The sequence below is a fragment of the Terrapene carolina genome, unplaced genomic scaffold (assembly GCF_002925995.2).
Source record: "Terrapene carolina triunguis isolate 2854851 unplaced genomic scaffold, T_m_triunguis-2.0 Scaffold130, whole genome shotgun sequence".
Classification (NCBI taxonomy): domain Eukaryota; kingdom Metazoa; phylum Chordata; order Testudines; family Emydidae; genus Terrapene; species Terrapene triunguis.
This window is the reverse complement of record NW_020664481.1, coordinates 1,485,056-1,497,908: the sequence shown is the minus strand read 5'-3', so window position 1 is coordinate 1,497,908 and position 12,853 is coordinate 1,485,056. Positions and strand designations below refer to the sequence as shown.

Sequence of the window (12,853 nt, the reverse complement as noted above, 5' to 3'; positions counted from 1 at the left end):
AAATACTCTATACGTGGGTTGCTCGATGAACGGGTTCCACTTACACATCTCGGGGCGTATTTTTGGAGAATGCTTTGAAAAGTTGGCCTGATGTTACGATATGTGCAACATCTAAGATCACGCAGGAGCGGATTCTGTTACCTAGGAGGGTAACTAAAAAAGGCTCAGCAACCGAGGAAAGTACAGAGTGGTGACAAAATACGAGCCCTAGCGAAAAGATAAAAGTGCCATGTGAGACACTTCAAACCGTTAGTAAATCACATCAACGCTGTATAGGCAGGTGCTGGCAGCTGACCATCCAAAAATAGGATTTAATTATCAGTCCGTTCTCTAATCCCAACTGTGTCCCAGAAAACTGCGCCCACAATGGCCCTATCCTACCACCATGCCCTAGGAGACGCCTGGCCGGGGATGGCGGCAGCATAAAGCAGATACAGAGGGTGCTGAGGGCACTACTGCAGTTCCATAGCCTGGCTGTTTACCAGACCTACTGGTTGTATTCACTCATTGGGAATTACTGATTTTGACCCTCCTATAAGCTACTTAATTGCAACGTAAAACATATGGAGCCAGGGACGCTGGAACAGTTTTTATAGTGGGGGTGCTGAGAGCCATTGAACCAAACTGTAAACCCTGTGTGTGATGGAAACCACTTCAAGCCAAGGGGGTGCAGCAGCACCCCCAGCGCCCCCAGGGCTGCCGAGAGCGGGTTCGGGCCCCGGTGAAAATTTTTTCGGGCCCCCCAGCAAGGGCGGACCAGCTAAACAGGGCCGACGAGAGGGGGGGAAGCCGGGCCCCGGGCCCCCTTCCGGACCGCCGGGCCCCGGCTTTCCCCCCCCCACCTCGTCGGCCCTGAGCGCCCCTAGTTCCAGCACCTATGTATGGAGCCTGATCCATTGTGTTCCACCAGCTTTTGTGCCCAGGAAAGCCCATTGAAGGGGCCTATCAGAGAGGAGACTCAGGACCATCCCATATTGTCATGCCATGTGCGCTAAACAAGCTCTGCAGCCTAAGGGCTCCTGTATCGTTCTGACTTGGTACATTCCGAGATGGGAAGATGAGGCAAATCTTCTCGAGGCGGCTGAGTTACATTACGCAGGATGAAAAGTGCAGCCCATCCGCCATGTGTTCCTCCTCAGGTCCATCAGCAATGCAGCTCCAGACATGGCTCCCCCACTTGATTCCCCAGGATGCTGGAACTAACCACATCAGGTCACAAGGCTTCCGCTCAGCCCGGATTTATTGCACATTTAACCTTGTTCCCTGCCCCCCTCCTGCGGGTTATGATGAATGGTCTGGCTCTTCCCAGCCACAGCTGGGCAGCTGGAACATTACGTCCATGCTGGGCTCTGCTTGCCTGCTTCATTTCATGCGCTGGGAGAGATTTCATTTCCAGAGGCCCCAGCCGGCCCTCTGCCGTGTGAGACAGAACCGTGCCATATCTCTAGGACAATCAACGGCAAAGTGTTTGTAAATACGAAAAACTCAACTGGCTGAGCTAAATCCGTCAGAGTTCATTTCCCCGTGGCTGCTCCTCCCTCCATTGCATGTGCCGGAACGCGGTATTGAACTCTAGAGCAAGGATTTCTTTTTGCAAAATCCCACACACTGATGTGAAAACAACCCAGTTCCTTGGGTGTTACCGAATCAATTGGTCATTTTGTTTTCTCCCTGCTGGAGCGCTTTCCCCCCATGGTCAATGGAGAGCATGCCCAGCTGCCGTCCACCTGCCACCTAGCAGAGTAGCCATTTAGCAGGGAGGGACTAGATCCCAGTGCTGCAGCCAGGTCAATTCATGGGCCACAGGGGCTGCAACAAAGTCATTTTTCAGCTTTGCAGCGGCAATGCAATTAACTGTTGGCACCAGTGTAGAAAAGGCCAGGGCACTGACTCAGCACAGCTTTGGTGACAGTGGGGTTCTTCCACCAATAGAGAAAGAGGAAAATAGTCCCTCTATTGCATAGCTTCTTCAGGACGCCCAAGGCTCTCTGCCCTCCAGCTTACAAGGTGGCACATCAGCCGAGCGCACAGAGGAGCTGGTGGAAGTTTTGGTCGGTTTCCATTACAGGGCAGCTCAGACATTACGGACAATAGCGAAAGTGTCAAATGTCAAAACCTCTCAACTAAAAACACGGGACACATTTTTCATGAACATCTTCCAGTTCCAGTGGCATGGAGCAGGCCCCACCCCGGGCTCCCACGAACTGCCTCCCAGTGCTGGGATTGCCCAAACGAGAGGGAGACAGCAATACATAAAATATGGTTGTCTGGTCCCAGGCGACTTGTGAGCAAAATGCCCCAAAGCGCTGATTGGTTATGGATTATTCTGGACCATGTTCACGAAGGGCCAGATCTGGAGAGGATTCAGAAAGAGGTGTAAGTTACCCGTCAGTGAGTGAGTCCAACCATCTCACTTCATGGACGGACCCTGAAGCTTCCGCTTGTGATTGATAGTCAGCACCCAAGTGCAGGAGCAGCAAGACCTCCCATCCTGGGGAACCACCGAATGTTTAACCTTCATTCCCTCCCCACATCTGTGGGTAGTTCCCTCCCTTCCCCCAAGAGCTCAGCACCATTGACTGGTCACAAGCTCCCCCCTTCCCCCCGCAGATTTGCTCACTACATGTACTTGCAAATGGTTTTCCTGAGGTACCAAAAGCAGCCAATTCCCACAGTCAAAGGCCACAGCAACTGGCCCAAAGGATTCTGGGTTGTGGCTGACGGGGAGAATGTGGGGTTGCAGTCTGAAAAGAGCACAGCCCCTGCGCTTCACTCTGCCGACTCATTCTCTTAGTTAGCCCGTGGGGTGGTGGGTGGAGGAAGGTCTGACGTGAGGAATACAAGGTGTCCGCCATGTTTTCCCTGGGGAGAGCACATCTTCTCCCAGTGTGTTTACAAGAAGGGGGTTTCCAAGAGCTCTGTCCTTCCCTTTAACGGCCTGTGCAGATTAGGGAGGACACAATCTTCAGACCAGCTAACTAAAAGAGAAAGCCCCACTACCCAGGTTTGTGACTAGCCTCCTCAGGCACTACACACGAGCCCCACTTTCATAGGATGACGTAAGAAATTCCTTCCCTGAAACTGGGGAAAGAATTTCACAACATTGACCAGCAAGAGAGGCTATTTATCAGCACTGTCCCCACACTGGCTCTTTCTGTATGTGTCACTTACTTGTATATTTTTAGCATCTGTGGGGGGAAGTGAGCTATTACAGACCTGCTTTTGTCACAAAGCCATGCTCAACGTTGAAAAACAAATAGGTGGATTTAGTTTTTCTTGGAAACTGGGGTTTTTTTCCAATTCTTGCTTAGGTTCCACCATCCACCCAGATGAGGGGGTGTGTGCTGTGTCTGCCTGTATAAAGGGAGAGCACAACTAGTGAGGGTGGGAGGAGATAAACCATCAGCTCCTTTTTCATAGCTGTAGGCAGAGCGCAAGCAGAGTAAAAGGGATTCCAGTGCTGGACACCATGGCTGAAGGTAAAGCTGCAGAACGGCACATTGCCAGAGGCTGCATTTCAGCAAAACTTGACAACTTTTTAATAATTCTTCTAAATCAGAAATGTTTTGCTTGGTTACGGTGAACTTTGCAAAGTGTATATGTAAGGGTGGGTAGTGATATCAGTAGGTTGGTATGTATCTGTGTGCAAAAGTTCTACTTGAAAAGTTGAGGAGTATTCCAGTCTGTTCATTTAGCTCAGGCTGGAACATTAAGCAAGCTCCTTTATGTCAGCTGCACTGGTTTGTATTTCTGGAACTTACTGAAACTGAATGGCAAACTCCTGACTCAACGGCAGAATAATCAGACACGCAAAAGATTAAAATAGAAGATAGTTATGATCAGGAGGAAACTATTTTGAGTTAATTTTGTTCTTTACCATAACTACAGTAATTTGCTATTGTTTTAATAAAGCCGTTGCTGTAAAGAGTGAAATTTTAAAATACTGTTTTAAATTGCAAGCTCCCTTTCAGCAGGACTCTGCAGAGAGCTGCTCTAAAAATATTTGCTTTTAATCTCACCCTATTTTTAAAGAGAGTTATCTAAATAAAGCCATAAAAAAAAAAACCTTCTAAGCCTTTCGAAATCCCTCTGACACATAGCTGGCTTTTCTGTGTAGACTTTCGCTGGGAAAAGAATACTTTCTTCTCTAGATCTCTCACAGTGGAGAGAGGTAAATAGAGTCATTCCCCAAGGATCTGTACTGGGACCAGGGCTATTTAACAGATCCAAAAATGATTTGGAAAAGGGGATAAACAGGGAGGTGGCAAAGTTTGCAGATGATACAAAATTCTTCAAGATAGTGAAGTCCAAAGCTGACTGTGAAGAGGTACAAAGGGGTAAACTGGGTGACTGGGCAACAAAATGGCAGATGAAATTCAATGTTGATAAGTGCAAAGTAATGCACATTGGAAGACATAATCCCAACTATACGTACAAAACGATGTTACCACTCAAGAAAGAGATCTTGGAGTCATTGTGGGTAGTTCACTGATCAATGTGCAGCGGCAGTCAAAATTCCTAACAGAATGTTAGGAACCATTGGGCAAGGGATAGAAGAAAACATCATATTATAGTACATCCCACCTTGAATACTGCATGCCGTTCTGGTCACCCCATCTCAACAAAGATATATTAGAGTTGGAAAAAGTGCAGAAAAGGGCAACAACAATGGTTAGGGGTATGGAACAGCTTTCATACACGGAGAGATTAAAACACTGGGACTGTCCAGTTTCAAAAAGAGACAACTGAGGGGAGATAGAGGTCTATAAAAGCATGAATAGTGAGGAGAAAGTAGATAAGGAAGTGTTATTTACCTCTTTGCATAAGACAAGAACCAGGGGTCACCCAATGAATTTAATAAGCAGCAGGTTTAAAACTAACATAAGGAAGTACTTCTTTACACAACAGACAGTCAGCCTGTGGAACTCACTGCCAGGGGAGGTTGTAAAGGCCAAAAGTATAACTGGGCTCAAGAAAGAATTAGATAAATTCATGGAGGATAGGTCCGTCAACGGCTATTAACCAAGATGGCCAGGGATGTAGCCCCATGCTCTGGGCGTCCCTAAACCTCTGACAGCCAGAAGCTGGGACTGGACAACAGGGGATGGATGGGGATAATTGTTCTGTTCTGTTCTGTTCATTCCCTCCGAAGCACCTGGCATTAGCCACTGTTGGAAGACAGGCTGCTGGGCTAGATGGACCATTAATCTGACCCAGTATGGCCGTTCTTATGTTCTTATGAAATAATATTTCCCATGTCAGATTCTGATCAGTGTGTAGCCCTCTTTGTTCAGTCTATGGTCAGTGAGACCAGGCAATACAGGCTCATGTGGAGGTGCAGATAGGCAGGTGAGAGACATGTCAAATCCACAACAGTGACAAAAACAAACAGGGAAGTTAATTCCGTTCAACCGCCTGGGATCTCAGTGACAAGACCGGGTTTTATTCAATCCAGTCCCAAGACAAAATAAAAAGAAATGAAAGAGGAGGAGCCCGTAATGGCATTGCAATGACTGCATCCTAAGGAAAACAAGGTCCCTCTGCTCCCGGCCAGACCTGACTGTGGCACTGAGTGAGCAGGGTCTGCTTTAAGCCCTCTGACTGCTCATCGCTACAGGGCAGCGGTCGGACTTTGAGAGGAGTCTGAAGACCCTCATCCTTCATTTTCCCTCAGGATGATGAAAAACAGGATCCCTTACGTCAGAGATTGGACCAAATTATATGCGGGCGTAAATGGGGAAAACTCCACTGAGGTCGCTGCATGGTGCTCACTGCCATCACTGGGGAATGTTGCTTCTGGCATTTCTCTTCCATGAGGGCCCTCGGCTTGGGCTGTTCCTAGGAGAAGGTGGAACTGAAGTTTTCCATGAGCTCCTCTTCCTCTGTCTTTGTGCTCACAGGGCCCCTCCCACGGTGTGTCCAACTTCCAAGCACTCCCACGTCTTTCAAAATAGAAACAAACCCTGACAATCTCTCTCTGCGTCTCCTGCTGCTAGATGCCAGGAAGAGCTTCGTTCAGAGCTGGTTTGTGTATGTTTAAAGTGCACGTATGGCTAGGGAAAGCAAGGGTGAAAAAGGGAGTTACATGTTTTGTTGTGAACGCAGCAAGGCCTGTGGCCATTCTTATCTCTCGCAGGAGTGAGCACCAGAGTCTAGGTCCGACTCTCCAATGCACAAAGCAAAGACAACTCAAAAAACCAGAAGAGAAAAACCCTTCTAATCTCTTTCGTGGCAGCTGTCCTGGGTTAGTTATAACAGTAGGAAATAGAAGTCTGGCAGACAGAAATTTGACTGTTAAACTGGTGTCCCTGTTACATTAAAGGATTTTAAAACACAGAGAAAATGGAACTGGAATGTTAAGATATTTCATTCCACTCATGGTCTTGTGAACGTTGTAATGCCTGCCGTGAATAGCACGCAGACATCCAGGAAGAGCTCTGCGAACATCCTAGTATATGTTATCATCAATGTAATAACTAAGGAATAAACTGGTTGTTACTGATCAAAGAGGCCAACAGAATACAACAAGTGTGGCGTTACCAGCTCAGGCTGGATTTTTGAGCCAAACATCATTTTTTAGAATTCCTCTCTCTAACACACTTTTTCTGACTTGGCCCAAATTTTCTGGCAGAGTCTAGCTTGATATAAGATCATACGCATGTAATTGGGCGCAGTTTTCGCTAAATCAGGGGTGAAATGTGTAAAATGGAAGTCTCCCTTCTCCCTTCAGTTTGTTCTACGCTGGTCACACTCCTGCAGGTCGGCAGCCCGATGGAAGCATTTTGATTACGGGCAAGCTACGCTTTCTCCATAACTCCATCTCTCTAGATCTCTTAGGTCTTACCGCGATAGCCTCCCACCAGTGAAAGCAATTCTTTCTCTCTCACACGCCCTTCCCTGCTGGCAAGCAACAGGGCTGACTTTGTGGGGAGGTTTTGGGGGCATATCCATAAGCACGAACGTGAGGGCACTATTGCAAGAAAGCCTTTCGCTCTGGATGCGGCAAGGTCAGTGGTCTTCCTTGTTTCACCTGGCACCATTCCTATAGCAACGGGTTTCTGCAGCTCCCTCCCTTCCTCCTTCTGGCCAGCATTCAGCCCCTTCCCTAGGGCAGTGGCGCTCAACCCTTCCAGACGACTGTACCCCTTTCAGGAGGCTGATTTGTCTTGCGTACCCCCGATTTCACCTCACTTAAAAACGACTTGCTTAGAAAATCTGACATAAGAATACAAAAGGGTCACAGCCACTAGTACGGAAAAATGGCTGACTTTCTCATTGTTACCATAGAATTATAAAATCAATCAATTGGAATATAAATACTGTACTTACATTTCAGTGTATAGTCGATAGAGCTGTACAAACAAGTCTTTGCCTGTATGAAATTTTAGTTTGTTCTGACTTCACTAGTGCTTTTTCTGTAGCCTGTTGTAAAACTAGGCAAATCTCTAGATGAGGTGATGTCCCCCCTGGAAGACCCCTGCATGCCCCTGGGGTAGGCATAGCCCGACTGAGAACCACTGCTCTAGGTGACCTATTGCTGAGAGAGGATGGGAACGAAGCAGCAATGAGCCCTGTCAGCACTTGCTCCATAAATCAGGCCCTGGTTTTCCAGCTCAGGTACTCTGGCACTGAACTCGCTATGTGTTCTCCTACATTAAATACTTTCACTTATTCTGGCAACTAATCTGCCTGACAGCAATGCATTCACGGCTCGCTAGCCTGGAACAATGATGAATGATATCGCATTGCCCCAGGAAACCACGCTGAAACAACGGGTAATGGCGCTGTCTGATTATCACCGGCTGCCTAGCACAGGCCCTGCTTACATCAGTATCTCTCTGCCCTACTGCCACAAGAGCACGCCCTGCAGAATGCCTCAGGCCATGCAGTCAGACATCCCTTTTCGCAGTATGTTTATGGGCAGGCTCTCCGATTTGTCAAGGCATAGGAAATAGGAAACTTCCTGTCAGCCTGACCGAGGGCACAGGGAACATCCAAAGCTAAGCGTTCCCCGAGTTCAGAAATGCTTCTCTCTTTCGGGGGGGGGGGGGGGAAACAACCCAAACAACTTGGCAGCGGAAGCCTGAAGCCAAACTCCTCCAGAGGCAGGAAGGATAAGCGCTGGCCCTCTCTGCTGCTGCCCTCTGCAAGTCTCTCCTGCCCTTGAATCCTGATGGACCCAGTGCAGTTCTGCGACACACCTTTGGCCTGGCCTCAGGCCTCTCCGCTGTTGTAGCATTAAGAGCAGAAGCCTAGTGCAAGGGGTCTGGCACAGAACTGAGGGGAAGCTCGGCATTCCGCTCCCAGCTCTACCGCTGACTGGCTGCGTGACATTAGGCACCATGTTTTCTCTCTGTGCGCCTCAGTTTACTCCCTGGTGGAACGGGGAACGTAACGTGCGTCAGCTCTGTAAAGCTCTTTGAGATCGACGCACGAAGAGTGCTGTCTAAGTTCTGTGGGTGGTACCAAACCAGGGCAATTGTAAACTGTGTCACACTTCTCTGTGTCTTGGGAGAAGGGAGAGTGGGGAGGAGATTAGCTCATCCCCTGGCCCTAGTCATGATCCAAGAGAGATTTTAGCTCAGAGACACCCAGGATGCTGCGTCTCTCTCCCCCACAAGCAGATTGCTTCAATTATTAATTAGTTTCACTTTGCTCCTGGGAGCTTTGGCCATGGTGAAAGAACAGTGGCGAAAGAACAGGTTAAGGACTATTTAGAAAAGCTGGACATGCACAAGTTCATGGGTCCAGATCTTATGCATCCAAGGGTGCTGAGGGAGTTGGCTGATGTGATTGCAGAGCCATTGGCCATTATCTTTGAAAATTCGTGGTGATCGGGGGAGGTCCCGGACAATTGGAAAAAGGCAAATATAGTGCCCATCTTTAAAAAAGGGAAGAAAGAGAACCCAGGGAATGGCAAAATCATGGAGCAGGTCCTCAAGGAATCCATTTTGAAGCACTTGGAGGAGAGGAAGGTGGTTGGGAACAGTCAACATTGATTCACCAGGGGCAAGTCATGCCTAACCAACCTGATTGCCTTCTATGATGAGATAATTGGCTCTGTGGATATGGGGAAAATGGTGGATGCGATATACCTTGACTTTAGCAAAGCTTTTGATACGGTCTCCCACAGTATTCTTGACAGCAAGTTAAAGAAATATGGATTGGATAAATGGACTATAAGGTGGATAGAAAGCTGACTAGCTAGTCGGGCTCAACGGGTAGTGATCAATAGCTCAATATCTAGTTGGCAGCTGTTATCAAGCGGCGTGCCCCAGGGGTCGGTCCTGGGGCCGGTTTTGTTCAACAGCTTTATTAATGATCTGAATTATGGGATTAATTGCAACCTCAGCAAGTTCGCGGATGACACTAAATTGGGGGCAGAGGTGGATAGGCTGGATGGTAGGGATAGGGTCCAGAGTGACCTAGACAAATTGGAGGATTGGGCCGAAAGAAATCTGATGAGGTTCAACAAGGAGAAGTGCAGAGTCCTGCACTTAGGAAGGAAGAATCCCATGCACCGCTACAGGCTGGGGACCGACTGGCTCAGCAGCCGTTCTGCAGAAAAGGACCTGGGGATTACAGTGGACGAGAAACTGGATATGAGTCAGCAGTGTGCCCTCGTTGCCGAGAAGGCCAATGGCATATTGGGCTGTATTAGTAGGAGCATTGCCAGCAGATCAAGGGAAGTGATTATTCCCCTCTACTCAGCACTGGTGAGGCCACACCTGGAGTATTGTGTCCAGTTTTGGTCCCCCCACTACAGAAGGGATGTGGACAAATTGAAGAGAGTCCAGCGGAGGGCAACAAAAATGATTAGGGGGCTGGGGCACATGACTTATGAGGAGAGGCTGAGGGAACTGGGGTTATTTAGTCTGGAGAAGAAAAGAGTGAGGGGGGATTTGATAGCAGCCTTCAACTACCTGAAGGGGGGTTCCAAAGAGGATGGAGCTCGGCTGTTCTCAGTGGTAGCAGATGACAGAACAAGGAGCAATGGTCTCAAGTTGCAGTGGGGGAGGTCTAGGTTGGATATTAGGAAAAACTTTTTCACTAGGAGGGTGGTGAAGCACTGAAATGGGTTACCTAGGGAGGTGGTGGAATCTCCATCCTTAGAGGTTTTTAAGGCCCGGCTTGACAAAGCCCTGGCTGGGATGATTTAGTTGGGGATTGGTCCTGCTTTGAGCAGGGGCTGGACTAGATGACCTCCTGAGGTCCCTTCCAACCCTGACATTCTGTGATTCTATGATTCATAGTGGGAAGCTATTTTCCTAACTGCTGAGGCAATCGACTAGGCACACTAAAAGGACAGATAACCCAGGAGTTCAGACAGGTTTCACTGAAGCCATTTCCATGCTAGAATGCTAGAGGAGATGTGTGCATGCTGTGTGTGCATGTATGTACACTGTGTGTGCATGTATGTACGCTGTGTGTGCATGCTGTGTGTGCGCATGCTGTGTGTGCATGTATGCACGCTGTGTGTGCATGTATGTACGCTGTGTGTGTGCACAGATTCCAAGGCCAGAACAGATCATTGAAATCACCTAGTCTCACTTCCTCCACAGAACAGGCCATAGAACTTCCCCAAAGTAATTCCTAGAGCAGGTCTTTTAGAAAAACGTCCAAAATGGTCAGTGATGGAGAATCCACCGTGACTTGGTAAGTTGTTCCAATGGTAAATTACCCTCACTGTCAAACACTTACACCTTATTTCCAGTTCTAGCTTCAACTTTCAGCCATTGGATCATGTTATACCCTTATCTGCTAGATTAAAAAGCCCATTATTAAATATTTGTCCCCCATGTAGGTACTTACAGACAGTAATCAAGCCACCCCTTAACTTTCTCTGTGTTAAGCTAAATAGGTTGAGCTCCTTGAGTCTATCACTATACGGCTTGTTTTCTATTCCTTCTTGTGGCTCTTCTTTGAATCTTCTCCAATTTATCAGCCTCCTTCTTGAATTGTGGGCACCAGAACTGGACACAGGATTCCAGCAGTGGTCGCACAAGTGCCAAATACAGAGGGAAATAACCTCTCTGCTCCTACTCGAGATTCCCCTGTTCATGCATCCCAGGATTGCATTGGCTCTTTTGGCCACAGCCTCCCACTGGGAGCCCATGTTCAGCTTATTATCCACCACGATCCCCAAATCTTTCTCAGAGTAACTGCTTCCCAGGATAGAGTCCTCCCATCTTGTTCCCAGTTGTGTCTATTTACATTTAGCCATATTAAAACGTATATAGTTTGCTTTCATCCGGTTTACCAAGCAATTTAGATCACTCTGAATCCGTGATCTGTTCTCTTCATTATTTACCACTCCTCCAATTTTTGTGTCATCTGCAAACTTTACCAAGGATGATTTGATGTTTTTTTCCAGGTCATTGTTAAGATAGTGTATGGCCAAGAACTGATCCCTGGGGGACCCCCCTGGAAACACTCCTTGATGAAGTTCCCCCATTTACAAGCTACTTTTGGAGACCTATCAGTTAGCCAGTTTTTAATCCATTTCATGTGGGCCATGTTAATTTTATATCGTTCTAGTTTTTTAATCAAAATAGCATGTGGTACCAAGTAAAATGCCTTACAGAAGTCTACGTATATTACATCAACAGTGTTACCTTTGTCAACCAAACTTGTACTCACTATTAGTAGATGACTATTCATGAGTGTGGGGGTGGGGAGGTGGCGGGGGGAGGAGGGGCTAGATCCAGCCCTGTGTTACACCGACATAAACCAAGGTAAGGATTCCCAACTCGTGAATCTCGTGGGGCTCAGAGCTCCCTGTTCATGCATGGAGATGCACCCTGCACTCCCTAAATGCAGCAGAACAACAACCTGGCCATGGGTGCGAGCACATGAGAAACACATGGTAGTGAAGCCAAATGCATGAGCTCTATAGGAGTAAAACTGATCTCTTCTCAGCTGGAGCATCAGATTTTGGTGCCCAGCCTCTGAACCACTAAATGGATTCAAAGGAAGAGAGAGTGGAGTCTGGGTCAGTTTGTGCTGTGTCTTTGCTGCCTTCCTGAAAGAGAGCTTGAGGGCTTGGCTACACTGGCGCTGTAGCGCTGTAAGCTAATCCCCTCGTGGAGGTGGAGTACCGGCAGCGCTGGGGCGCGCGACCACACTCGCACCTCAAAGCGCTGCCACGGGAGCGCTCCCGTGGCAGCGCTTTGATGTTTTGAGTGTAGACACGGCCTTAGATGCTGTTGGTTTTGCAGATCTGGTGCTGGAATCATGCAACCTGGAGTGTGAGAGCAACAATCAGAACCACATGACGGCGGACATGGGCAGCCAACAGCTCGTTGTGAGGAGGGGACAGTCTTTCACCATCACACTGCACTTCGCTGGAAGGGGTTATGAGGAAGGAGTGGATAGACTTACTCTCAACGTAGAGACAGGTAAGTCCAGAGCTATTCACTAAACTCAACTGCGGTCAGCTTGGAGGGGAGCCACCTCCATCCCCTCCTTCAGAGACACACACAATATCCACCCCGTCACATCACCTCAGAGATGAGCCGTCCTACCCCCTCACCTCACAGACAGACATATTCACCCACCCTCTCCTCAGAGAAAGACACCATCCACCCTCTCCTCAGAGAAAGACACCATCCACCCTCCCCTCAGAGATAGGCCATGCCCAACTAAGCCACCTCAGTGCCGTCATGTCCAGGCAGGGCCGGCTCCAGGCACCAGCTTACCAAGCAGGTGCTTGGGGCGGCCACTTCGGAGAGGGGCGGCACGTCCAGCTGTTCGGCGGCAATTCGGCGGACGGTCCCTCACTCCCGCTCGGAGCGAAGGACCTCCCTCCGAATTGCCACCGCAGATCGCGATCGCGGCTTTTTTTTTTTTTTTT

At 48.4% G+C, this 12,853-nt stretch overlaps 1 protein-coding gene across 1 annotated transcript in view; it reads left to right on the top strand.

Annotated features, from left to right (window-relative positions):
• Positions 1-3,401: 3,401 nt before the first annotated feature.
• TGM2 (transglutaminase 2) overlaps positions 3,402-12,853 on the top strand; it is a 35,556-nt gene continuing 26,104 nt past the window's right edge. Inside the window, exons 1-2 of the mRNA XM_024215438.1 lie at positions 3,402-3,479; positions 12,219-12,398. Coding sequence (XP_024071206.1) covers positions 3,470-3,479; positions 12,219-12,398 — 190 coding nt within the window. The 5' untranslated portion in view covers positions 3,402-3,469. The remainder of the gene's footprint in view (positions 3,480-12,218; positions 12,399-12,853) is intronic.